General features: G+C 57.5%; 2 protein-coding genes across 5 annotated transcripts; one reads left to right on the forward strand and one right to left on the reverse strand.

Moving 5' to 3' along the window:
• The first annotated feature begins 1,990 nt into the window (after positions 1 to 1,990).
• On the forward strand, positions 1,991 to 16,297 carry INPPL1 (inositol polyphosphate phosphatase like 1). Of its 4 annotated transcripts, none has more exons than XM_032258969.1 (28): positions 1,991 to 2,410; positions 5,430 to 5,493; positions 5,588 to 5,738; positions 5,958 to 6,078; positions 6,322 to 6,462; positions 6,696 to 6,789; positions 6,897 to 6,986; positions 7,158 to 7,253; positions 7,354 to 7,504; positions 7,595 to 7,701; positions 8,024 to 8,126; positions 8,227 to 8,423; positions 8,728 to 8,845; positions 9,433 to 9,529; positions 9,821 to 9,959; positions 10,070 to 10,169; positions 10,269 to 10,357; positions 10,632 to 10,713; positions 10,846 to 10,935; positions 11,484 to 11,597; positions 11,737 to 11,825; positions 12,288 to 12,375; positions 12,472 to 12,627; positions 12,855 to 12,933; positions 13,029 to 13,169; positions 14,304 to 14,976; positions 15,229 to 15,362; positions 15,450 to 16,296. In XM_032258969.1, the coding sequence occupies exons 1-28, from the start codon at positions 2,214 to 2,216 to the stop codon at positions 15,538 to 15,540; spliced, it is 3,792 nt and encodes a 1,263-aa protein (XP_032114860.1). In that variant the 5' UTR covers positions 1,991 to 2,213; the 3' UTR covers positions 15,541 to 16,296. The 4 variants fall into 4 exon arrangements, with proteins under 4 accessions (XP_032114860.1, XP_032114861.1, XP_032114862.1 ...); XM_032258970.1 differs by having other exon boundaries at positions 2,180 to 2,410; positions 13,080 to 13,169; XM_032258971.1 differs by lacking the exon at positions 15,229 to 15,362 and having other exon boundaries at positions 2,180 to 2,410.
• Positions 15,887 to 21,260, reverse strand: PHOX2A (paired like homeobox 2A). Its single transcript, XM_032258977.1, has 3 exons — positions 20,878 to 21,260; positions 18,300 to 18,487; positions 15,887 to 17,416 (listed from the first exon to the last, which is right to left on the reverse strand). Exons 1-3 carry the CDS (start codon positions 21,092 to 21,094, stop codon positions 16,964 to 16,966), a joined length of 858 nt encoding a protein of 285 aa, XP_032114868.1. The 5' UTR covers positions 21,095 to 21,260; the 3' UTR covers positions 15,887 to 16,963.
• Between the last annotated feature and the right edge of the window lie 3,750 nt (positions 21,261 to 25,010).

A 25,010-nucleotide genomic window follows, 5' to 3' on the forward strand; every position in this document is an offset into this window, starting at 1 on the left:
TAAGTGTTTGTTTCCACACTCCTACAACTGTCCCCAGAGAGGCATAGGTAAGTGTCTTAGAACACCCTGCCAGTGGGCGGCCCAGCTAGGACGAGAACCCATGTGTGCACTCCTAGTCCAGGTCTCTCCCCCACTACCAAGGATTCCCCTCACACCAGGCTCATCTTTTCTTATACTGAAAGGTGACTGATGAAGAAGATGGCACAGATTGCAGGCTGAGTTATTGGGTTCCGGAGGCACCGTTGGGTGGCTCGGTAGATCTCTTAATTATTATATTTATCTAGTGTGGAAGGCCCCACAGAGCCCCTTCCACGTCCCAGGCTCTGTTCCAGCTGGGTTAGATCAATGCATATTTGAAATACAGGAAGGAGCTCGCGGGACTGACCCGAACTCCGTCAACAGGTTCAGCAGAGCAAACTGAAAGTTATCTCTCAGGTTAAAGGGAACCTCCCAAGGCTGCCCAAGAGTTGGCGGCGGCGGGCGCCGGGCTGGAGGCCTGCGCCTTTAAGGAGCCAGGGGACGGAGGGGCGGGGCAGGAAGACGACTCCCCGGAGACGCCGCCACCGGCTAGGTGTTTTTTTGAGAGGGGGCGGGCCAGACCCTTTTTTTGGACTCCACCCCCTTTCCGGCGGCCGCGTCCCCCTTCCGCCCCTGGCCGGAGGGCAGGGGGTTGGAGGGCCTAGGAGCAGACCCAGTCAGGGAGCTCCCCGCTGGGCGTCCGGCCCGCAGAGGCGCGAGTTTGCTGACTCGGAGGGAGCTGCTGGGGCGGGGGCGAGTGCTAATAATACCCGTTTGTCCCGCAGCCGCGCTTTACAGTTTACACAGCTGTCACCTTCGTTCCTCCTTAATTAATAATAAAAATAGCCGCCTTTCGGGAGCGCGGGCGGGGCGCCAAGCCGGGTGCCGAGCGCAGTACGAGCCCGGCCCCCAGAGGCGGCCCTCGCCACAGGATCCCCATTTTCCAGAGCGGGAAGCCGAGGCTCAGCCCCGCGCCGCGAATTGGCCGAGGTCACCCGGCGGGCCAGCGGCTCCGGGACCGAGGCGCGGGGCGGGGTGAGGCGGAGCGCAGTGCTTTCCCCGAGTCCCCGGGGCGGCGCGGGGCGGGGCGGGCTGCGCGGAGGGCGGGGGCGCGCGCGGATGGCCATCTTAAGTGGCCGCCGGGAGCTCAGGGACGCTGTCCGGGGAAGGGGGCGCCGGAGCAGCCTGGGAGGTGGGGGTCTGCGTGCGGCGGCCGGGATCCCGGGAGGGAACTTTTTCCTAGACGGGCCAGGGGAGCCTCCTGACCTCGGACTGCTGAACCCCGCCAAGGCCTGGCCTGCGGGTGTGGGGGCCGGTGCTGGGGAACTTGGCCGAGAGGGGGAAGGGCTCTGCCGGGCTGGGAGGGGCTGCGTGAGGGGCTCGAGGACTTCGCACCTCATCTGGGGGAGCGGATCTTCATGGAGGGGATCTCCTCGTGGGATTTGCCGGAGTCCGGACCCCGCGGAGTTAGGGGGCTGCGTTTCTTGGGAGTTGGGGGGCCCTGCCCGCATAGGTGGAGGGAAGAGGATTGGGGGGTCGTCCTGGATCCTTCGCAGGTTTGGGGAACTCGATGCAGCCAAGCTGTACCGGGGCCGAGAGGAAAAGCCGTGGAGTGGAATCAGACCTTTATGGGGCATAGGGGTCATATCATTGGGAGAACTGAAGAGCGCCGAATTTTCCGGGAGGTGCCTGGATCCCGAAGTGTCGGGACCAGGATGGGAGGACTTACATTTCGATGGGGGTTTGGGGACTGGATCTCTTCGGGTGAGTGATGGAGGCAGTATCATCGTGAGGTCTGGGAGATCCCAGGCCCAGCGGGAAGGTGGGGGCACCATCCCCGCTGGAGGAGGCTGGGGGCAGGGGCAGCCAGGGCTGCGGGCCGAGCGGAGGGGGAGGGGGCGGCCGCCGGCTCTGCGCTCCGCTCCCGCCCCTCCCCCGCCGCCTCTGAACAAACTTTTCTTTCTCTTCAAGTTGAGGCCGGCGCTGCGGGCAGCAGCGGCTGCGCGGCAAACTAGGCGGCCTCCGCCGCGGAGCGCCGAGTCCCGACCCTCGTCTCTGTCGGGCCCACGGATCCTAAAGCCCGGGCCCCGCGTCCCGGGCCCGGCCCCGGCCCCAGCCCCAGCCTTAGCCCCTAGCGTCCCGGGGCGGATGGCACGGGGCGCCGGGCCCGGGCAGCGCTGAGCCCTGCGCGGGCCATGGCTTCGGCCTGCGGGGCGCCGGGCCCGGGGGGCGCAGCGCCGGGGGGCTCGCTGGGCAGCCAGGCCCCCGCCTGGTACCACCGCGACCTGAGCCGCGCGGCTGCGGAGGAGCTGCTGGCCCGGGCAGGCCGAGATGGCAGCTTCCTGGTCCGAGACAGCGAGAGCGTAGCGGGGGCCTTCGCGCTCTGCGTCCTGTGAGTGGGGCGGGAGCTCCTTGTGGGCTGGCTGAGACTGGGAGTGCGGGGAGGGCCCGGGTCAGGGTGCCTGGGATGGTGGGATTCCAGACCCGCCTCCAATCGCCAGAGTAGGGGTCTTGGCTTTCTCCTGGGTCTGAGGAAGGATGCAGGGGCACTTCCTGCTGTGTGCCTTGGGGCACTTTCAGGAGCCTTGAGGGCAGAGGATGTGGGGTTCTGCGGCCCAGTGTGGCTGTGATGGACGAAAAATTCAGGTATTTCCCGGCAGACCCCTTCAGGCATCCTCCAGGGAGCAGGGGAGAGGATGTGCCTTCCACGTTGTGTGCAGTCCCGTTTGGATAGGGACTGAGTGGTGAGCAGGAGAGAGAGTTGGGGTAGAGGGACTGACGGGGTGTGTGGGGTGCCCGGCAGCTTCCTTAGGGCTCCTTTCTGTGCTCTGGGATTCTGCCTGGCTGTGTTTGGCTGATGGGGGTGGTGGTGGGTGGTGTAGAGAGGAAGGCTTGGGGAAGCAGTGGCTGAGGCTGTATGGGACCTTGCTATTATTTATGAACCCATGAGTGAGTGTTTGAGCTCTGGCTCTGGGCTTGAGCCCTGGTTACCTGACTGTCCTAGCCCCCAGAGCTACCAGTGCTGAGAACAGAGCTAGACTTGGCGCTTGTCTGAGTGGGCCGGGTCCTGCGGCTCTGCCTGTCAGCCAAGTGTGGTAGTGGTGCTGGGGTGAGTTAGCACTTATGGTTTTGCAGTCTTCTCCCTGCCCTGTACCCCCTGCCTTGGAGTCTGACACTGAGTTGGCTTCTATGGGCCTCTCAGTTGGAGTAGTGAGTGGGAATCTTGAGGGGGGGGGGCTGCTTTATTTAGATCTTTCTTAGCCCTGTGAACTCCCTCCCAAACTCCTCCCGATGTTGGTTCCTTACCCCTTTGTTCTCCTGACATCTTTGGTTAGGGGGCACATTAGCCTAGACCACGGAAGACTTTTTTTTTTTTTTTTTTGAGACAGAGTCTCACTCTGTTGCCCAGGCTGGAGTGCAGTATCATGATCATGGCTCACTGCAACCTCCGACTTCTGGGTTCAAACGGTTCTTTTGCCTCAGCCTCCTAAGTAGTTGGGATTACAGGCACTCACCATCAAGCCCGGCTAATTTTTGTATTTTTAGTAGAGATGATGTTTCACCATATTGGCCAGGCTGGTCTTGAACTCCTGACCTCAAGTGATCCACCCACCTTGGCCTCCCAAAGTGCTAGGATTACAGGTGTGAGCCACCTTGCCCAGCCGGGGGTCATTTTTAATTGTTACAACTGGGATGATGCTATTGACATCTAGTGGGTAGAAGCCAGGAATACTGCTAAATATTCTACAGTGCACAAGACAATCCCTCACAACAAAGAACTGCAATCCAAAATGTCAGTGGTATGGAGGTTGAAAAACTCTCCTAGGCAATTGACCCAGCAAGGAAGGGGCCCTATAAGTCTCAGCTTATGCCTCAAGTCTGAGGCCCAGTAGGGGGAGACTAAGGAGGGACAGACCAGGCAGATGAATATCTCCGAGTCCTGCCTCCCAGCCCCCTCTGAGGCATACCCTCTAATTAGGCTGGGGAGGGAGGCAGGTGCTGGGTCAGCTGTTGAGTGGGAGGGGGACAGCTGGGGCCTGTGTCTGGGTAAGGAACATTATTGTCCCAGTAGAGGCAGAATCCTGGCCCCATTGCCAGGGGAGGCTGTGAATGGGGTGAGGGGGTCTCACTGTGAGTGGGGGCTTCAGGTTTGCCAGCTGACTGGCTTCTCCCTGAATCTCAAGAGCCTGGGGCTTAAGGATCAGATGTCGGCAATCAGATGAGGGCAATATCTTAGATTTGCTTAATACACACACACTTGCTTACCTATATACATTTCGGGTGCTCATGGATAACATGCAAGACATGCCCCAGCCCCAGCAGGCACAAGCAATCTGACCAGCAGGCCAGGATACCGCCCTGGCTTCTGCCATGGTTTAAAATCCCAACTCTACCTTTCACTTACTCTGTGACCTTAGGCAAATCACTTTTCCTCTTTGAGCCTGTTTCCTCAGCTGGAGAAAGGGGATAATAATATCTGCTTAAAAATGTGAGAATTAAATAAGATCTATAGGACACTGGGTACCCAGCCTGTCACAGATAGGATTTAGTCAATGGTATGCTATTGCAATAAACACAGACAGTGTCTATAATAGTCTACCAAGGAACACCGGGTCACAGGCAGACACCCAGCATAAGCAGCCAGGAGAGCCACTGAGGGGGCCATGGTGTGGGGGGTCCTCATCTCCTTCCTGCCCAACACCTAGGGTGACTCCTCCTGGGTAACTCCTGGGGAAAACACGCCCTGAGGTGTGGAGGCAGAGGATTTTCCATCCCCCGCTGAGTATGCACCTGGCTCAGCTGTCACCTGTTCAGCTGCGGCCGCCGTCTGTCAGCACCCCTGTTGCCCCTCCTTGGCTTGGGGCTCCTAGAGGCCCAGGTCTCCCATGGGGGCCCTCTTCGGTGGGAAAGCCTAGGGTGATGCCCCCACACTCCTCGGCAAAACTGCCCTAGACATACCTGACTCCAGCAGAGCCAGACAGCAGCATAAATACAGGAGGCACACGCATATTAGCATGTTGCCTGTGTGTGCAAACAGAGGCTAACCAGGCTTCTGAAGACTCTTTCTCTGGCGGGGGGCCCAGACTGGTACCACAGCCTAGAGGGGCTGTTTAGACAGCTGTGGAGGCCACAAAAGAGCTGCCTGTTGCTTCCCGGGCCCTGCCCTGTGGTGGGTGTGGAGTCTGTAGGTCTGGTGGGGAGAGGGGGGTGTTCTGGTCAATCCTGCCCTTATTGGCAACACTAGGAGGGTGGAAGTGGACCAGCCCATCATTAACCCTGTGCAGTCTGGGCAGGTGGGTTGAGGGAAACCAAGCTGAGGGTGTTGGGATGCTGAGCTTCTGGCAGGAAGAAGGGGTGCTTTGGGTCTTACTAGCCTGGGAGTGACAGATTCTGGCCCTGCCTTGGTGTAGGTATCAGAAGCATGTGCACACGTATCGAATTCTGCCTGATGGAGAAGATTTCTTGGCTGTGCAGGTAGGACCTTGGGCCCTTGACCCCTGACCTTGATCCAGCTTAGGGCTTGGGGACCATCTGGCTGACCCTTCCTCCCACCCTTGCTGGCCCACAGACCTCACAGGGTGTGCCCGTGCGCCGCTTCCAGACCCTGGGCGAGCTCATCGGCCTGTATGCCCAGCCTAACCAGGGCCTTGTATGTGCCCTGCTGCTTCCTGTAGAGGGGGAGCGGGAGCCGGACCCTCCAGATGACCGGGATGCCTCAGGTACTAGTGTGTGGGTTCCCTCCCTGCCCCTGTCCCTTGGCTCTCCCTGCATCTTCCCAGCCCCGATTCTCAACCCTACCTCTCCTGTAGCCCCCTTGCCCTTGGCCATGATGCCGGCACCCTTTATCCCTCTTTCCACGGAAGTCACTTTGCAGCTGCATTATGCTTCCCACCGTGTGTGGGAGGCCCAGATAGCTGCCCACTGACCTCTGCCCACAGATGGGGAGGATGACAAGCCCCCGCTGCCCCCGCGCTCTGGCTCTACCAGCATTTCTGCCCACACTGGGCCCAGCAGTCCCCTGCCAATCCCTGAGACTCCCACAACTCCAGCTGCTGAGAGGTGAGACCCCTACCCCATCCACTGAGCAGGAGACTCTTTCTCCTTTGAGAACTGTTTTCCTACTAAAGGTGCAGAGGCCTTCTAAGCCCTCACCAGGGACCCCCCACCCTACCTCAGCCCAGAGGCAGATGCCCTGATTCATCCCATCCTGGTTGCCACAAATACTGTCTCTTCTAGGGATGGGGCAGGGGTGCTGGGACAGGACAGCAGGACCTCCACTGACTTCTTTACCCCTTCCCGAAGTGCTCCCAATGGGCTAAGCACCGTCTCACATGAGTACCTGAAAGGCAGCTACGGGCTGGACCTGGAGGCTGTGCGAGGTGGAGCCAGCCACCTGCCCCACCTCACCCGTACCCTCGCCACCTCGTGTCGGAGGCTGCACAGGTATCTGGGACATCCAGCTCCATGCATTACCCTTACTTCTGACCTGTGCTTGCCTGCTCCCTGGCTGTACAGGTGCCCTGACCTCTGACCCTGAACAGTCAACTAGCCACTGCTTGCTGACTTTCCTTACCTGGTACCCTTTATCCTTGTGGTGAGGTGGAGGCTACACCCAGCACCCCCTTTCCTGTACTTAGGTCTGGGTGGGAATTCTTCTGACCTGATGTCTCCCCTAGTGAGGTGGACAAGGTCCTGTCAGGCCTGGAGATCCTGTCCAAGGTGTTTGACCAGCAGAGCTCGCCGATGGTGACCCGCCTTTTGCAGCAGCAGGTGGGATTGTAGGGAGACCTCCGGGAGGTGGGTTTGTGTTCTGGAGTTGGCTGGGAGGCTCTGCTTAGGTGACTGTTATACAAGCCTGGTTCTTTCTCCCCCCGCAGAACCTGCCACAGACAGGGGAGCAGGAACTAGAGAGCCTGGTGATGAAGCTGTCAGTGCTAAAGGACTTCCTGTCAGGCATTCAGAAGAAGGTGGCATGACCTCTGACCCTTGCCCGCCGATTCACTGGCCACTGTCATTAGCTTAGCACTGATCTCAACCTTGAGTCTACAACTTAACATTGGCCCCAGCGTCAATTGTGTCCCTCCCTGCCCCAGGCTTCAGTGTGTCCCCTGACTTCACCCTGCCCTTGATCCCTCCAGGCCCTGAAGGCCCTACAGGACATGAGCTCCACAGCACCCCCGGCTCCGCAGCCATCCACACGTAAGGCCAAGACCATCCCTGTGCAGGCCTTTGAGGTACATGGCAGTGGGGCCTCATGGGGCAAAGGGCAGTTGGAGGGGACTGGGGTGCTGCCTGCCCCAAGGTCTTGTCAGCAGCCTTCCACCTGGCCTGCAGGTGAAGCTAGATGTGACCCTGGGTGACCTGACCAAGATCGGGAAGTCGCAGAAGTTCACGCTGAGCGTGGATGTGGAGGGTGGGCGGCTGGTGCTCCTGCGGAGACAGCGGGACTCCCAGGAGGACTGGACCACCTTCACGCATGACCGCAGTGAGCCAGGGCCCGACCTGGGAGGGGTGGGCAGGGGGGAGCCCCCAGCCTAGGGGCACAGGCCCATGTGACCCGTCCTTCATGCCCTAGTCCGCCAGCTCATTAAGTCCCAGCGTGTCCAGAACAAGCTGGGTGTTGTGTTTGAAAAGGAGAAGGACCGGACTCAGCGCAAGGACTTCATCTTTGTCAGTGCCCGGGTGAGCAGCAGGCTGGGCCAGGCCACTGGGGACAGCCGGGGTCCTCACATGGGCGCTTCCCATTGGATGGGAACAGAAGGAACACATGATGTAGGCATGCCATCCCTCCTGGCAGGGGTGAGTCTGCCAGGTGACAGTGTTGAGAACGGGTGGCCTGAGGGTGGATAACATTTACAGCACTGTTACATGCTTGAGCAGTGGGTATACAGTGGAGAACCAGACAGACCTCTCCTCATGGACATGAGCTGTCTAGCAGGGTATCCCTGTGGAAGGGGGGCTTCCGGAATGCCTACCTGCTCCTGAGTGGCTGCTGTTCTTCCAGAAGCGGGAGGCCTTTTGCCAGCTGCTGCAACTCATGAAGAACAAGCACTCCAAGCAGGATGAGCCGGACATGATCTCTGTCTTCATAGGCACCTGGAACATGGGTCAGGCACAAGCTTGGGCTGGGGCTGGGGTCGGGGAGAGGGATGGCCCCAGAGCAGGGGCCTAACCCCTCCAGACCCACCTCACCCCCTTCATCTCCAGGAAGTGTACCACCTCCGAAAAACGTGACATCCTGGTTCACATCGAAGGGTCTGGGAAAGACCCTGGATGAGGTCACAGTGACCATACCCCATGACATATATGTCTTTGGGACTCAGGAGAACTCAGTGGGTGACCGCGAGTGGCTGGACCTACTACGTGGGGGCCTCAAGGAGCTTACGGATCTGGATTACCGCCCGGTGAGGAGGGTCATCTTGTCCAGCCCCTGTCCTCACACACCACCTCCAAACTATCCTACTTCATGGGCACATGAAGTAGGAGCTCAGCCTCACTGGCTTTTTCTCTGGTCCTGGAGCATATCCTTTGGGAGATCTGACCTGAGTCCTTCACGCCACAAGAGGAACCATTTCTCTCCAGTCCCTTAGGAAGAGGGGTGGCAAGCCTTCCTATCCTGTGACGGACACAAAAGTCTATTTATCATCCAGGGGGAAATGCAGGCAGTGGGTGCAGCAGGGCAATGGTGACCATGCACTCTCCACCTAGATTGCCATGCAATCACTGTGGAACATCAAGGTGGCGGTGCTGGTCAAGCCAGAGCACGAGAACCGTATCAGCCATGTCAGTACGTCCAGTGTGAAGACTGGCATTGCCAACACCCTGGGTAAGCAGGGCTGGTGGGTGCCCAAGGGTGGCAGTGTCCCTCTGTCCATGGCTTCTCCTTCCTCTTCAGCCTAGGATCCCCTGTTTTTGGTGATCTTCGCTTCCCCATATGTAGGGTACTTTGAACTTTGGAAAGCACATTCATATTCGAAATCTCTCTCAGCCTCCCTGGGAAGGCAAGGCTAGGATAATTACCCGCTTCTCGCAGATGATAAAACTAAAACCCAGAGTGGTTGAGGTGCCCTGTCCAAGGTCACACAGCAAGGTCTCCTGATTTTCGGTCTGGCCCTCTCTCAGGATAGATTCTGTTGAGAATCTGCAGGGCCTTTCAACTTCACCCTTGGGGCCCCCGGAGATCTCCAGGGGCTGTACTCACGCATACAGACAGACTCAGGCCATCCACATAGACCATGTGTGCCCAGTGAGGACCCCCAGGGAAGGTGTGGGTCTGTGCAGGGGCCCGCCCACGTCAAAGTGTCTGGTGGGCTCAGCGGGAGGATCCTCTCACTTTGGCTTTGAGAGGCAGAAGGGAGAGTTGGGAGCCCTCTGAGGGTGACCTTGGCCTTCCTCTCTTGCTTGCCTTAACAGGGAACAAGGGGGCTGTGGGCGTCTCCTTCATGTTCAATGGCACCTCATTTGGCTTTGTGAATTGTCACCTCACCTCAGGAAGTGAGAAGACGGCTCGGTGAGGGGGCACCTTTCCTGTGGTCTCTTTACACCCATCTCCTGTTTACCCAAGGCCTGTTCCCACTCCCATATCTGAGTCCATGACCCTCCTGTAGGCCTGTCTCCAGAGACCCCCTGCTCTCTTATCCTAACTCAAGACCCTTCTGTTCCCAACCCTGACCTTGTCCCCAGGGACCCAGATCCCTACCCCATCCCTGACTGCCGAGATTTCTTCCCTTTATGCCTATCTTTGTCTTCTGGCCCTGACCCTGGGGATCTCCTCCTCCCCACCCTGCACTCCTCACTCTAGGAGGAACCAGAACTACTTGGACATCCTGCGGCTGCTCTCGCTGGGCGACCGGCAGCTCAGTGCCTTTGACATCTCTCTGCGTTTCACACACCTCTTCTGGTTTGGGGACCTTAACTACCGCCTGGACATGGATATCCAGGTACGAGCAGGGCCCTGCCGTGGCTGTAGGGAGACTAAGGACCACATGGGCTATCACCCCTGGTTCTAGCTCAGGAGGAAAGTTTCCAGCCTTTGTGTCCCCCACCCCAGGAGATCCTGAACTACATCAGCAGGAAGGAGTTTGAGCCCCTGCTCAGGGTGGACCAGCTCAACCTGGAGCGGGAGAAGCACAAGGTCTTCCTTCGATTCAGTGAGTGTGGGCCTGGCAGGTGGAGAGCTGAGGGCTGGGAGGCTTGTGGTATCTCTGGGTGTCAGGGCCCTGAACCCCACCTGTCCCCTGCTTTCTTAGGTGAGGAGGAGATCTCCTTCCCACCCACCTACCGCTATGAGCGGGGTTCCCGGGACACATATGCCTGGCACAAGCAGAAACCAACTGGGGTGAGCCAAAACAGCATGGGCCTTGGGGGACACCAGGCCTGGGACGAATCAAGAATTTGGGTGAAGGGTGTGGGCCTCTGCAGCTACCAGTCCAGCCTCCATGGCCCCTCTGAGACCTTTGGGTGATTCTGGGTATTGTGAGGATCCAAGAAGGGAGGTGGGTGCTGGGGCCCCTTGTAATAGAAGTGTGGGGACTCATCAACTCTGAAGTGGGGTCCATGCCAAGCAGCCCCCTAGCTATCAGTGCTAACCATGCTGCCATCCCCTGCCCCAGGTCCGGACCAATGTGCCCTCATGGTGTGATCGGATTCTGTGGAAATCCTACCCTGAAACTCATGTCATCTGCAATTCTTATGGTCAGAGCTTCCTGGACAGGGTGATGGGGGATATGGGGTGGTCCCCTTCTGGACTCTGCCTTAACTTTGGGAGGTGGGAGCAGAGGGCAGGACTATTCCCCCTGAGTCCCCATTCCTATCCCCACTCCCCAGGTTGTACTGATGACATCGTCTCCAGCGACCACTCCCCTGTGTTTGGGACATTTGAGGTTGGAGTTACCTCCCAGTTCATCTCCAAGAAAGGTGACTGTTTCAGATATGCTTGTGGATGTGGCATAATCTGGGTGGGCACCGGTGGTGGCTTTGGGATGTACCATAGGTTTGACTATGTAAGTGTGTGTGTGAATGTGTACCAGTGAGTGCAGGAGTGTTTCTGAAGGTGTGATGTGTCAGGGTGTCTGTGCACCTGAGCCATCACAAGTGTTCTATGCCCATGGGCATGTGTGTACATACGTGGGTGTACATGAATCTGTGTGTCTGTGTCTGCCTAGGGCTGATATGCCTGGAGGTGTGGCAGGTTGTTGGTGGGTAATCCCACAGGGATTCTGGTCCCTAGTGCCCTCTTCAATGGGTTTTTTATCCTTGGGTTGTCTCTTTGCTCTGGTCCAGTGTCTGAGCTCTGGAGTTTCCCCATTGGTGACTTGGAACTGGGGATGTCTCTCCTGGCCCTGCCTCCTGTTCTGCCAGGGCCCCTGATTTCAAATCCCAGGGCCCTGCCTCTGTCCCAGTCCTCCTGTGATCTTCTCATGCCCTCTCAGCCCTCCTGTTTGCCCTCCTCCCTTTCCCTGCAGGGCTCTCAAAGACTTCAGACCAGGCCTACATTGAGTTTGAGAGCATCGAGGCCATTGTGAAGACAGCCAGCCGCACCAAGTTCTTTATTGAGTTCTACTCCACCTGCCTGGAGGGTAAGAGGCGGGGCAGGGGCTGGGTGTGGGCCAAGGGGGATGGGAGGCCAGAGGGTGCCCCTAGCAGTCAGCCCCCTACTTAGGGGGAAGGGAAGCTAGGAGGTGGTACTCAGTTGGGTGTCTCCTACCCTCACCCCAGAATACAAGAAGAGCTTTGAGAATGATGCCCAGAGCAGTGACAACATCAACTTCCTCAAAGTGCAGTGGTCTTCACGCCAGCTGCCCACGGTGAGGCTGTGGGCAGGTTCCCTGCTTATGGGTGAGGGCACAGAGAGGGGTGCAGAATAATTTATTGGGGAGCCTGCCTGGGAGGGAGTGTAGGGCCAGCAGAGCACGTGTGCGTGTGTGTGTGTGGATGAGTGAGGATAAAGGTCTTTGCTTTATTTTGGGAGGTGGAACCTTGTTGCAGTTTATTCATTCAGGAGATGCGTCTTGAGCTTTTGTTAAATGTCAGGTCCTGTGTTGGCTACTGAGGACACAGAAAGTTAGTTACTGTGATGCTAAGTGCTGTAAAAGGCCCGTACAGGGCTGTGTCTTCTACATTAAGGATTTGGCTCTTCCCTGAAGAGCTGAGTGTGAGTAGCACAGATGACCTGAGGGTGGGGAATGAGTGGTGTCAGGGGCAGTGTGCGGGAGGGGCAGGGGGAAGTGGCTGGGCTTTGTTCCTCACTGGGCCTCCCTGCTTCCCAGCTCAAACCAATTCTGGCTGATATCGAGTACCTGCAGGACCAGCACCTCCTGCTCACAGTCAAGTCCATGGATGGCTATGAATCCTATGGTGAGGGGTGAGGAGTGCTGACGGGAACAGGAGGAAGCCAGACTAGGGCCCTAGATTGGCTTGGTAATTTGCTGGTCTGTCCCATCTGCCCCTCAGGGGAGTGTGTGGTTGCACTCAAGTCCATGATTGGCAGCACGGCCCAACAGTTCCTGACCTTCCTGTCCCACCGCGGCGAGGAGACAGGCAATATCCGCGGCTCCATGAAGGTGCGGGTGCCCACGGAGCGCCTGGGCACCCGTGAGCGGCTCTATGGTGGGGACTCCACTGGGACGTGAGATAGGGTGGTGTGAACAGATCTAGGAGGGCAGGACCAGGGTTGGGGGGCATGTTGGAATCTCTGGGGTACCTGGAGGTTCTGTAGCCACAGATGGGAATAGTCCTGCTCCAAGGCATAGCTGGGAAAGGGCTAGGAGGCCCAGTGGGTGTCTGTGGGATCCAGGAGCCCAGGTCTCCTGAGTCTCCCTTCCTGCCCCCCTCAGAGTGGATCAGCATTGATAAGGATGAGGCAGGAGCAAAGAGCAAAGTGCCCTCTGTGTCCCGAGGCAGCCAGGAGCCCAGGTGAGCTAGGGCTGTGTTGAATGTCATGTGAAAGGGTACCTAGGGGCACCTGGTCAGCCCCACTTCATCTCCCCTCTCCTGTACATCCCTGGCAGGTCAGGGAGCCGCAAGCCAGCTTTCACAGAGGCCTCCTGCCCGCTCTCCAGGTTATTTGAAGAGCCAGATAAACCGCCACCAACTGGGAGGCCGCCAGCCCCACCCCGAGCAGCTCCCCGGGAGGAGCCCTTGACTCCCAGGTGAGAGGAGGAAGCTGTCACACACCCCACCCCCCCCAATTATCCATCACTATCCCCTGCAGGATCTCAGGGGCGGCCTGGGGATTATCAGCTGCTTGGGTGCTCTGCCATCCTGTGGTTAGAAGTGCTGTGCCCTTATGCCTGTGGCTACTCTGGCCAGCCAGACTACCCTTAGGTGTGGCTCTGAGTCAAAAGGAGCACAGTCAGCCTTTCCTCTCAATTCCGCCTTTTAAAATGGAATTGGAAATTGTTTCTAAGACAGTTCCATCCATGTAAACAGACCTAACTTGAGCCTTCTGTTTGGAGGAGGCACACGGCTTGGCCTGGGATTTCCCAGGGTACCTTCTTTGGAACTCTGTCCAGCAAGAGGCCCCACTTGAAATGGGTTTGTGGTCAAATGGGTTTGCGAAATACTTTTTTCTAGATTCTTTTCTTAGACATTCCCACTGCACATTAGTATTAGCAAAAGCTCTGAGCATGTGGACAGGAAGGAAACTCCTTTTCAACTCATTTTATCTAGTTTCCCAAACTTAATGGGCCAGAAAACTTATTTTCCACATAACTGTTACCGTCCTGGGGAATTAGTGCTCTGTGTCACACTTTGGGAAAGTGAGGATTGCTTTCTAATTATATCCAACTGTTGCTTAAACTTACAAACTTGTAGGTTCAGTTTGGTACTTTTTACTCATCTTCAGCTATCGTCAGTCACTGGGGTTTTATCCCCAGGCTTGAGTAAGACCCACCTAAATCTCTGAGAAAGATTTTGCAGTGGATTGACCACAGGTGCCTTGAGAGGCTTTCCAAATCTGGCCTCTCATTAAAGGGTTTACTTGCCCTGTCTTCTGGCACCTCTATTCTGACCCTTTAAGCTCCGGTTTCATGGTTACATATAAAGTTATGAAAGATCTGAGAATCTTAGCAAGTGAGGCACAGGACTGTAGGGTTATCTATTCAAAGGGTTATCTTCCCCCTGACTTTAGAGATGAATAAACTAAAGGCAGGTGATGTGCTCAAGGTCATGGGAAAGTCTAGGACCAGGGGCCCTTCTGACTCCCTTCCAGTTCTCCCATTGCTCCCACTGCCTTAGATCTGGCTTGCTGGGTCCTGGCTTAGTCATCCTGCTTCTACACCCAGGTTGAAGTCAGAGGGAGCTCCTGAACCAGAAGGGCTGGTGGCCCCTCCACCCAAGAACAGCTTCAATAACCCTGCCTACTACGTCCTTGAAGGGGTCCCACACCAGCTGCTGCCCCCGGAGCCACCCTCGCCTGCCAGGGCCCCTGTCCCACCTGCCACCAAGAACAAAGTGGCCATCACAGTGCCTGCTCCACAGCTTGGGCGCCACCGACCCCCTCGTGTGGGAGAGGGGAGTTCTTCAGATGAGGAGTCTGGAGGCACTCTGCCCCCTCCAGACTTTCCACCTCCACCACTGCCAGACTCAGCCATCTTCCTGCCCCCCGGCCTGGATCCTTTACCAGGGCCAGTGGTCCGGGGTCGTGGTGGGGGTGAGGCCCGTGGCCCACCACCTCCCAAGGCCCATCCAAGGCCCCCACTGCCCCCAGGCCCCTCACCAGCCAGCACTTTCCTAGGGGAAGTGGCCAGTGGGGACGACCGGTCCTGCTCGGTGCTGCAGATGGCCAAGACGCTGAGCGAGGTGGACTACGCCCCTGCTGGGCCTGCACGCTCAGTACTCCTCCCAGGCCCACTGGAACTGCAGCCACCCCGGGGACTGCCGTCTGACTATGGCCGGCCCCTCAGCTTCCCTCCACCCCGTATCCGGGAGAGCATCCAGGAGGACCTGGCAGAGGAGGTGTGTGGAGCAGGGTGGCTGGCTGGGTGTGCCTGAGGACTGTGCTTGCCTACAGACTGGTACCATTTCACTGCACCATTCAGCACTCAGGATGTCCCCTCCACCCTGAACTGAGCACCAGGAAGTTAGGAGACACATGAAGCAGCCCAGCCCTTCCCTCCCTTTTCCCCAGAGCATGCGGCAGAAAGTGACCGTCTGCAGGTCTTTCTCTAGGGGGCACTGAGCTCCACCTGACATGCCCTGTTTTCTTAGGCTCCGTGCCCGCAGGGCGGGCGGGCCAGCAGGCTGGGCGAGGCGGGCATGGGCGCCTGGCTGCGGGCCATCGGCTTGGAGCGCTATGAGGAGGGCCTGGTGCATAATGGCTGGGACGACTTGGAGTTTCTCAGGTTGGGGAGGGGCTGACCCCGGGGGCGGAGCTGGTGCCCTCAGGACCTCCTAGCCCATCTCACCTCCCAGCCTCTTTTACCCCACAGTGACATCACCGAGGAGGACCTGGAGGAGGCTGGGGTGCAGGACCCGGCTCACAAGCGCCTCCTTCTGGACACCCTGCAGCTCAGCAAGTGATAGCGGAGGCACCACAAAGCTGCGAACTCAGAGCCCCTTCCTGCTACCAAGGCCCACATATGGCCCCAGGGTTGAAAAGTTGTGAGGGTCAGGGCAGTATCTCTCTGCCTATTATTGGGGTGTCTATTTATTGGGGGTCTGCATTCCCCACTACCCAATCATTTGGAGCCCTAATGAGGACATCCTGTCCATGGCTGTTTTAGGCTCAGGGCAGAAGGTCAGTTGCCATGGTTACTGAGGACGCTGGTTACTCTGGTGCTGTCCTTTTACTGGACCCCACCTCCCAGCCCCAGGGTTGCCCACAGGGGTCCAGTTGGATACATCTGGGCCCGCACTTTTACTGGTGTTTCTGTGGCTCTCCACCAGGCCTGAACCACAGGAGAGAAGCTCTGTCAGGACTTCCCCTCTCCTGCTGGGGGTGGGGGCGGGTGTCCATCCGGAAATGAAGGAATAGCCCGAGAACCGGGCCAGGGTTTATTTAAGCTGTTTTGTGTGGGTTGGGGGAGGGAGGGCACCTTAATATTGGGGTTGGTTGGGGTGGGGCAGGATCTCAGCCATAAAGTGCCAGTTTGCTTAGTTCTCACTGTCTCCTGGTCTGTGCTGCCCTGTGCTGGGGATGCAGGGTGGTGCGGGGAGGGAGGTTCCTCGTGGGTCTCAGCCTGGGACAGGGTCTTGCAGGCAGCCTGTCCCCATCCTGGGCACTCAAAAGGGTTTCGGTGTGATGTCTTCAATAAATTAAGTTTTATTTGGATTGAGTGAAACTCACCTCAATAAATTACAAGTTTTTCAAAGAAAAAGGACAACCAAAAAAATTGGAAAAAAGAGAACCCCTCTGTCCCTTTCCTTGGGCAGCCCCTCCAGTCCTCTAACGGGTCCACTCTGTGCCAGATGGGCTAGGGAAGAGAGGGGATACAGGATGAACTGACACTGGCCACTGATTATCCCGGCAACCACCAGCCTCTCTATGGGTGGGATTAGGGCAGGTGGGCCTGCGGCGTGGGGCAGGGGGCTCTTCCGGTCACCAAGGTAAGGAGTGACCCAGTCATTGCAGAGCCAGGGAGGGTGGCCCCGAGGGGTGAGTCAGCGGACTCTCGTGGTCACCAAGGTAAGGGGGGACCCAGCCGCTGCAGAGCCAGGGAAGGGGGCTGTGCCGCTTCTTCAGGACCTTCACTTTGAGGGCACTGTTATGGACAGGCCTCATGTGATCCCGCCTCCAAAGAAGGCAAAGTTAGAGGGTGGGTGAGGACGAGAGTGGCCCTGACTTGGTCTCCAGAACTGGGGAGGACACACCCAGGGGTGAGACAGTAGAGAGTGGGGACGGATGGGAACTTCCAGATGGGTGGCCAGGATGGGAGGGGCTGTCAGGTCCTGGAGGGGCAGGGATGTCTTTGGGGGCAGGCTCGGAGCCTCCAGAGGCCGGCGGCTAGAAGAGATTGGTCTTCAATGCGGGGCCGGGCTTCCGGTGAAAGGAGGACAGAACCCCGGAGAAGGGCCCGGGGCCTGACTCGGCCGGCTGCCAGGCCTTAAGTAGTTCGGCTGCTCCGGCACCGGGTCCACCGCCCCCACCGCCCGTCACGCCGGCCCACAATGCGCCCTTGAGCGGCTGTGGCCCCGGCCCAGGCCCCGGTCCAGAGCCCAGGGCGACAGGCAGCGGGCTGGGGCTCAGGCGCGGGCTGGCCAGGCCAGGTGCAGGCGGCGGTGGCGGCAGCGACGCGGTGCTGTCGGGCGTGGGGCTGCACGTGGACTCCTTAGAGTCGTCGTCCTCGGAGGAGCAGCGCGCCTCGCCCTTTTTGGCGCCCGCCGTGCCCGCAGTGCCCTTGGCGCTGGCCGCACGCTCCTGTTTGCGGAACTTGGCCCGGCGGTTCTGGAACCAGACCTGCGGGCACAGGGGCCAGTCAGCCTGGAGAACGCGTGGGGTCAGCCCGCGGCCGCAAGGCTCGAGTGAGATCCTGGTTCCAAAAGAACCCGGCCTGGGTTCTTACTAGTTGGAGGGGCCTTCAGCCCTTCACTACGTGCACAGCCCGCTGCCTTCTGCGCGCTCCACTGGCGCCTGCCTCCAGATCCCCCAGGTTCTTGCCCTTGGGATCCACTCGCCCGCGGACTCCGCTGCCTCCCAGCACTCTTGGTCTCCGGGAGGGGACCCTGCCTTCGTCCCCCTCACCCTAAGTTCTTCCCCCAATGCCTTCTTTTAGGAAGCTCTGGGATTTCCCTCCTGGAGTGTTCCAGGGCTGTGGAGAGCAGTTTAGGGCACCAGAAAAACCTTTTGTCCAGGGCGTCCAGTCAAGGCGTACCAACTGAACATCTGTACACGGAGATGTACAGACAACAGCCTGCTCTAGCTCGGCTCTCTTCGGCCCTGCGCCTGCCACAACCTCAGCCTCCCGGGCTCCGGGTTTTCAAAGCTGCAGCATCGGGTAGGGAACCCCAGGGGTGCTGACTAGCAAGCTCCCACTCCTCCTCAGCTCCGCCCTGAGGTCTCCTGGGGCTCCTACTACTCCCTCCTAGCTCAAGCATCACTCGGAATGTCCTGCTTTAGCAGGGAGACAGCGGAGGCAGCCTGGAGCTAAACAGATCAGGTCTCCCAAGGGTCTCCAAGTTCTGGTCCTGCTGCCTCCCGAGGCTGCCCAAACACACTAGGACTGCGCCCTGCCTTCGGGCTGCATCTGCCTGGATTCCCCCACCCGCAGGTGTCAGGCATTAAGTTCCCACACCTCCTTCCAGGCGTACACAATCTCGAACACACACGTGCATACACGCACCTGCACGCGAGCCTCAGTGAGGTCGATCTTGAGCGCCAGCTCCTCACGTGTGTAAATGTCGGGGTAGTGAGTCTCCGCGAAGACGCGTTCCAGTTCCTTAAGCTGCGCGCTGGTGAACGTGGTGCGAATGCGCCTCTGTTTGCGCTTCTCGTGCAGGCCAGACGGCTCTGGGAAGAACTTGTAGGGCACTGCGGGTGTGTGCAGGAGGGAGGGCAACGAGGATGGGGGAGTGAGAAGCAGAGTTCAACCCCTTGTATCCAGTTCCAGGGGGAATCGCACACCTCCCCTGTCCCTGGCCTGGTCCCTCCTCTAGGTCCCGGCAGCCTGGGGCCAAGCGTCCTCCCTATCACTCAATGGAGCTGGTGGGATAAAAGCAGACGGAGATCACGGAGACTTGAGCCCCAAAAGCCGCCAAGGGGAAACCATAATCCAATACTCCAGCCAAGACCCCCACCACTGTCGTCGCCCTCCTCCCATGCCCTGTTCCCTCCACCTCCCCATGTTCCCTGCACCCCCATTCAACCCCTGGCTCCAGCCCTCCCTTCCTTTCTGTCTCTCAGCTCATCTGCTCCCTCACTTCAGGTCGTGCTCCCTCAACCCTGGCCCTGGATGTCTGTCAGGTCTCAACACCATTGCCAGTCTCCCCACTACCCAGTTCTGAGCCAAGGCTCTGCAACGGAGACCCTCTCACTGGCCCTCCATTCAGCCCTACCACCAACCTTCCCACGGGCTCTCAGCTGTATACAGATTCGGCTCCCTCTACCTATCCACCTCTCCCCTTCCCAAGCCTCATTTCTTCAATCCTGCCCCACACCCCTGACCCCCATTCTCCTTTAGATGTTCACCTCTTCCTTATCTTCCTCCATTTGAATCTCTCTTCAATTTTCCCCTTCTTGGCCACTCTTCTCTTTTAGAAGACTTCTTCCATCTTCTCTTTGCCCTTCTTCTTCCTCCCCAGGCACCTTCTCCATATCACATCTCCTCCAAAGCCAACACTCAGCCCCCAACTCTCTTCCTATACCCCTCCCAGTCTCCACTGCCCCACAGTGTCTCTAACCCTGGTTTAGATCAGCATATTCATCAGTGGTCTCCAATCTCCATCTTTGTCCATCTCTCTAGGTCTCCATCTCCCTTGATTCTTGCCTCCAGCACCCCATTTGTATCCCCATCTTCCTCATCTCTATTCTAATCTCTCTTGGTCCCATCACCTGATTCTTATCTGTCTCCCCAACTCTGAGTCCCCATTTCTCCTAGGATTTCCAGTGCTTCCACCTCTGCTCCCATCTCTCTGTACCTTATCCCCATCTCCCTGGTCTCAAAACCCTGTATCTCTGGAGCCTGTCTCCCCTCTCCCTAATCCCCACCCTCATGGTTCAGGGTATCCAATCTTCCCACCCTCGTTCTCATTTTTCATATCTCTCCCCGCAGTCCCCACCCTAGGGATTTTTTTTTTTTTTTTTTTTTTGAGACGGAGTCTCATTCTGTCGCTCAGGCTGGAGTGCAATGGCACAGTCTCAGCTCATTGCAACCTCTGCCTCCCGGTTTCAAGCAATTCTCCTGCCTCAGCCTCCCAAGTAGATGGGATTACATTCGTGGGCCATCACGCCTGGCTAATTTTTTTTTTTTTTGTATTTTTAGTAGAGATGGGGTTTCACCATGTTGGTCAGGCTGGTCTCGAACTCCTGACCTCAAGTGATCCAGCCGCCTTGGCCTCCCAGAGTGCTGGGATTACAGGCGTCACACCCGGCCCTTAGGCCCCAGTCTTCTACTTGGGTCCCAGGTGGTTTTCCCACGAGAAAAAGAGATAAGAAAATTCCATAGGGCAGGCTGGGACTCAAATCAGAGGGATGGGATGACTGAGAAGCTCAGTGAGGTTGAGGGTTTGGACAGGGACTTAGATAAAAAATCTTGGGGATGCAGGAGCTGCTTCTGGGTTCTGCAGGACTCTAGCTGGGAGGGTCTGTAGGGAAATGGGGAAATACAAGCGGTTTAATGACCCGGGCCCCTTTATTGCGGGCTACTAGATCTGGTTTTGGTGGCTGCAGAAGGGTTCGGGCCCAGGCAGGATGGGTCCAAGACAGGGCGGGAGGGGCCTTATGGCCACCGGGGCTCTAGGAAGCTTCTCCTCTGGGCAGCTCAGCTTCCTGCAGAGGTCCTCGCTGGGGGGGGTCATGCATCTTGTGGGGCAGGGGTGATGGGGTGGGGTGGTAAGTGTTGATAGTACTGAGCTGGGAGCCTTTTTCAAAGATCCAGGGCTTGTAGAGGTTTAGTGATCAGTCTTTGCAGGTGGGGAGGGGAAGGCCTAACAAGGGGCCCAGAGGTGGATGGGGATCTATTTCCTTCACCTGAAGGGTACGAGACAGAGATCTGGCAACGAGAAAAAGAAGCAGGAGCGATGAGAGGGTGAGGCTCATGCTTGCGGAGGGGAACCTAGTATTCTGGGGGTCTCTCGGGGCATTGGGAGGGTCTGGCCAAGGCAGGAATGGGGGCGGTTGAGGGGGACAGTCCATTTATTTGGCGAGCGGGCCCGGGGATTCTGCAGGAATTGGAGGGAGAGCTGGGCCGGGGCTGCGCTCACCTGCCGAGTAGGGCGCGGGCTGGTGGTCGCGTAGAGCGCCAAGCGCGCAGTTGGAGGAGCCGAGTGCGGGGCAGGGCGGCCCTGCCGCGGGGAAGGTGGGCCGCAGGGGGCTGTATTGGAAGCCGCCCGGCTGGCTGCAGGCGCCAAAGTCGCCGTAGGCGGACGCCTCCATGGCCGCCACGCACGAGTCGTACGAATTGAGGTAGGAGTAGTCCATCGGCCCGGGGGGCGGGGGCGGGGGCCGGGGCAGGCCGGGTTGGGGTCGGGGTCCGGGTGGATGTCGGAAGGGAGGTTCGAGCGCCAGGCTCCGAGGACCCGAGGCTAGCTCTGAGCGCCCGAGAGTCCGCCCGCCCCGTCGCGGCCGCACTCCGCCCGGGTGCAACGCAAGTGCAGCCGGCCCGGCCCGCGCGCCTTTTAACGCGCAGGACCCCGCGGAGGGGGCGGGGCGGGGCGAGCTCCGGGGGGCGGGGCCTGGGCGGCCCAGAACCCGCCCTCAGCCGCCCCGACCCCCACCCCGAAGGTTCCCCGCCGCCCTCTTAGGGCTCTATATATGTGGAGCGGGGATGCGCGGGACCCTATCCCCGGTGTCCCTATCCTGCCCCAATCCGGAGCAGACCTTCGGTCCCTACAGAGAGTCCGAGACCTGAGGGTCCCGACCCCTTTCCCGGGCCTCCCCACCTGCGGCCCCGCGAAAGGGAGGCGAGGCAGGCCTGGCAGCGCTTGTGTGAAGAAGTTAATTCAATTCCCTCTGATAACCGAGTTATTCCGATCCGGCCCCTCTGCCCCGCCCCTAGCGAGGTCCCAACCCGGCGGAGACTTGCGGAGGCGGCCCAGAAAGGGGGATGGAGACCGGGAAGAGATGGAGCCTGGGATGGGGACAGGGAGGGGACGTGGGTAGACAGAGGAGGCAGAGACCAGGAGGGAAGGGACAGAAACAGTGATGGAGACAGGGGCAAGAGATACAGGTACACAGAGGGAGACGGGATGGAGCGGAGACAAGGCAGAGAAGGAGACGAGGGTAAGAGAGAGACTTGGGGGAGACAGGGACCGAGGGGGACGAGAAAGAGTGAGGCAAGCAAGGAAACAGAAGGGGTCGGGATGAAACACGGACGGCAACCAGGATTGCTACGGAGAATAGGAGAGGGATGAGACAAAACAGAGGCAGGAATCGTGAGACAGACACATGCCCAGGGACAGCCTGAGAGAGACAGGGCCAGGGACAGCCACAAGAGCAGGAGCAGAGGCTGAGGGCGGAGAGAAAGCACCCCTGGGGAGCTTAGATGCGAGCACTGGAGGACAGAGGAGGCCCAGCGATGCTGCTGGAGGCTCTGGGGGGCAGCCCCCAAAGGGCTGCGGAGGGGGAAAGTTGTGGGAGCCAGGTCCCTCTACCCTGACTTGTCCCGAGGCCCACACAACTCTGCACCTTCAGGGCCCGCCCACCTCTCCCTCCCCCAGTTCCCTCAACTCCATCTGTGGTGTGCGACCCTCTCACGTGGCCTTGGGCACAGGGTGTGTTTGTGATAGATGTCAGGAAGAGAGCGTGCCCCATGGACTCTTTATTGTTCTTCGGTCTCTTACCCCTGTCCTCCAGAGACCCCCTTTTTTTTCTCCAGGAAAACCACCTAGACTCAGTTTGCACCTGGCTACAGACATCCCTGCAGATTCAGTCACCAGCTCTCCGTGCTCCGGCACAGCAGGACCCATTCAGAATCCTCACCAGGGGAACGAAACAGAGAACTCCTCCGCTGCTCCTGAGCTGAGTCCGGCAGCTCAGTCTACTCAGCCCCCAGCCTTCTTCACCGATCTTGGCAGGTCCTGCAGATGGGGAGTCCAAGACTCAAGGAAAAGCCACGGGGAAGGGCGTGTCTTTGTTTCCAGCTGAAGTCCTTGGGGCTTGATAGAAGGACTCCTGGAATTCTCCCCAAGTTTGTCAGGACAGAGGGACATGCATCTCTCCTCAGGTAATCCCTCCCCACCATCCGTTCTGGGCCTCGCAAGAGGACTCTCCATGCCCAATCTCTGTAACCACTCCATGCCAGGGGATTTCTTCGAGGTTTCTCAAATTACCTTCTTTCAAAATTTTTTTTTATTGTCGCAAAATACACATTACATAAAATTTACCATCTTAGCCATTTTAAGCTATAGTTCTGTGGTATTAAATACATTCATATTTATATATTAATACATCCATCTTCATAACTCTTTGCATCCTGTAAAAATCAAACCTCGGTACCCATTAAACAACACCTCCTATTTCCCCATCCCCCTTGCAAACCACCATCTTTCTTTCTGTCGCTGTGATTTTTTTGTGTTTTTCAGACAGAGACTTTCACTCTGTCGCTCAAGCTGGAGTATAGCTGCCAGATCATGGTGCAGTTTTGAATTCCTGGGGTCAAGCGATCCTCCCGCCTCAGCCTTCTGAGTAGCTGGGACTACGCGTGCACACCACCATGCCTCACTAATTTTTAATCTTTTGTAGAGATGGGGGTCTATGTTGCCCTGGGCACTATGTTGCCCAGGCTGGCTGGTCTCTGTTACTTTGACTAGGGACCTTGTATAAGTGGAATCATACAGTGTCTGTTTATTTATTTGTGAGGTAGTCTTACTCTGTCACCCAGGCTGTAGTGCAGTGGTGGGATCATAGCTCACTGCTGCCTTGACCTTCTGGGCTCAAGTGATCCTCCGGCCTCAGCCTCCCAGTGTGCTGGGATTACAGGCGTGAGCCTCTATGCCCAGCCCAATATTTGTCTTTTTGGCTTACATTCCATTTATATACCTCCTTTACTTATCTATCCATCCATCCATGGACATTTGGGTTGCTTCCACATTTTAGTGGTTGTGAATAATGCTGCTGTGAACATGGGTGTACACATATCTGTTTAAGATATTTGTATCTGCTTTCAATTCTTTGTGATATACACCCAGAAGTGGAATTGCTGGATCATATAGTAATTCTCTTTTTATTTTTCAAGGAATGCTGTAATGATTTCCATAGAGGCTTTTCCATTTTCCACTCTCACCAGCAATGCACCAGCATTCCAATTTCAATGCATCCTTGTCAACACTTGTTATTTTGTCTTTCTCAAATGACTTTTTAGGTCTAAACTTGTAGAGATTGAGACCTGACAGATCAACGGCTTCAAAAAATTCTCCCTTCTGGTGTGTGAGGTGTTCTTCTCCCTCTCAATACATCCTCTACAGGGAGCCCAGGGAGTCTCAGAATTGGGAGATCAGATGGGGCCACTGCTCTAAGGCCCTCCTATGGCTCTCTATTGCCCTCATGATCAAGTCCAAGCTCTTGCTGGCCCGCCATGTCCTCGGCGCTAGCACTCCAGCCTGCCTTCCCCTCGTCTTGGTTTTCTTTACAGCCGTCATACTCTCATCTTTTGGTTCAGATCTGTTCTCTCTGCCTAGAATGCCCACTTCATTCCCTGCCCTACCACGTAAAATAAGCAAAATCAAACAGACTCAAACCTGGTTGACTCCTATTTATCAATTGGGTCTCAATTTAGATATCACTACTTCCTGGAAGCCTTCCTTGATGCCGCTAGACTAGGTTGGGCATCGCTGCAGTGTCCCGTAGTAGTACCTCCCTCTCTGGTTACTCAGATGACCTTGTTGAAGTGTTTGCAATACAGTGCAAGGTCAGGGCAGAACTATGTCCTCTTGTTTCTCACTCACTCCCCAGCCCTACCGTGGTGCCTAGCCCATCACTCTGTCTGTCATAGGTCCTCTCTTACCTGTTTGTCCAATGAATGAATTAGGCTAATCTGAAATCTTTGCACTGGAGAATTCTGCTCTTGCTTCCAGGGAAGAAATCCCCATTCCCTGGCTCCACTCTGCACTCTCTGAAGAGGGATCATCCTGCCCTCTTCATTTCCCCTCTTCCCAGGGACAGAAAACTTCCCTCGTGGTCAACCTCTGTCTGGAAGAAAGTCCTTCCTCATCTGAGGAATTTGCAGGTGGCCACATCCCTTCCCCAGTGAAGCTGACCAGCACTGGGAGCAACTGAAGCTTGTATGCAGGGACAAGCAGAGATAGAGGGGAGGCAGAGTCCCAGTGCTGCCTAAGGCCCTGGCTCTGGCTTTCTCAGATACCACGATCCAGACCTCTCATTTATTTATTTTTATTTT

The sequence above is a fragment of the Sapajus apella genome, unplaced genomic scaffold, assembly GCF_009761245.1.
Source record: "Sapajus apella isolate SASKATOON/1434 unplaced genomic scaffold, GSC_monkey_1.0 scaffold106, whole genome shotgun sequence".
Taxonomy (NCBI): Eukaryota; Metazoa; Chordata; class Mammalia; order Primates; family Cebidae; genus Sapajus; species Sapajus apella.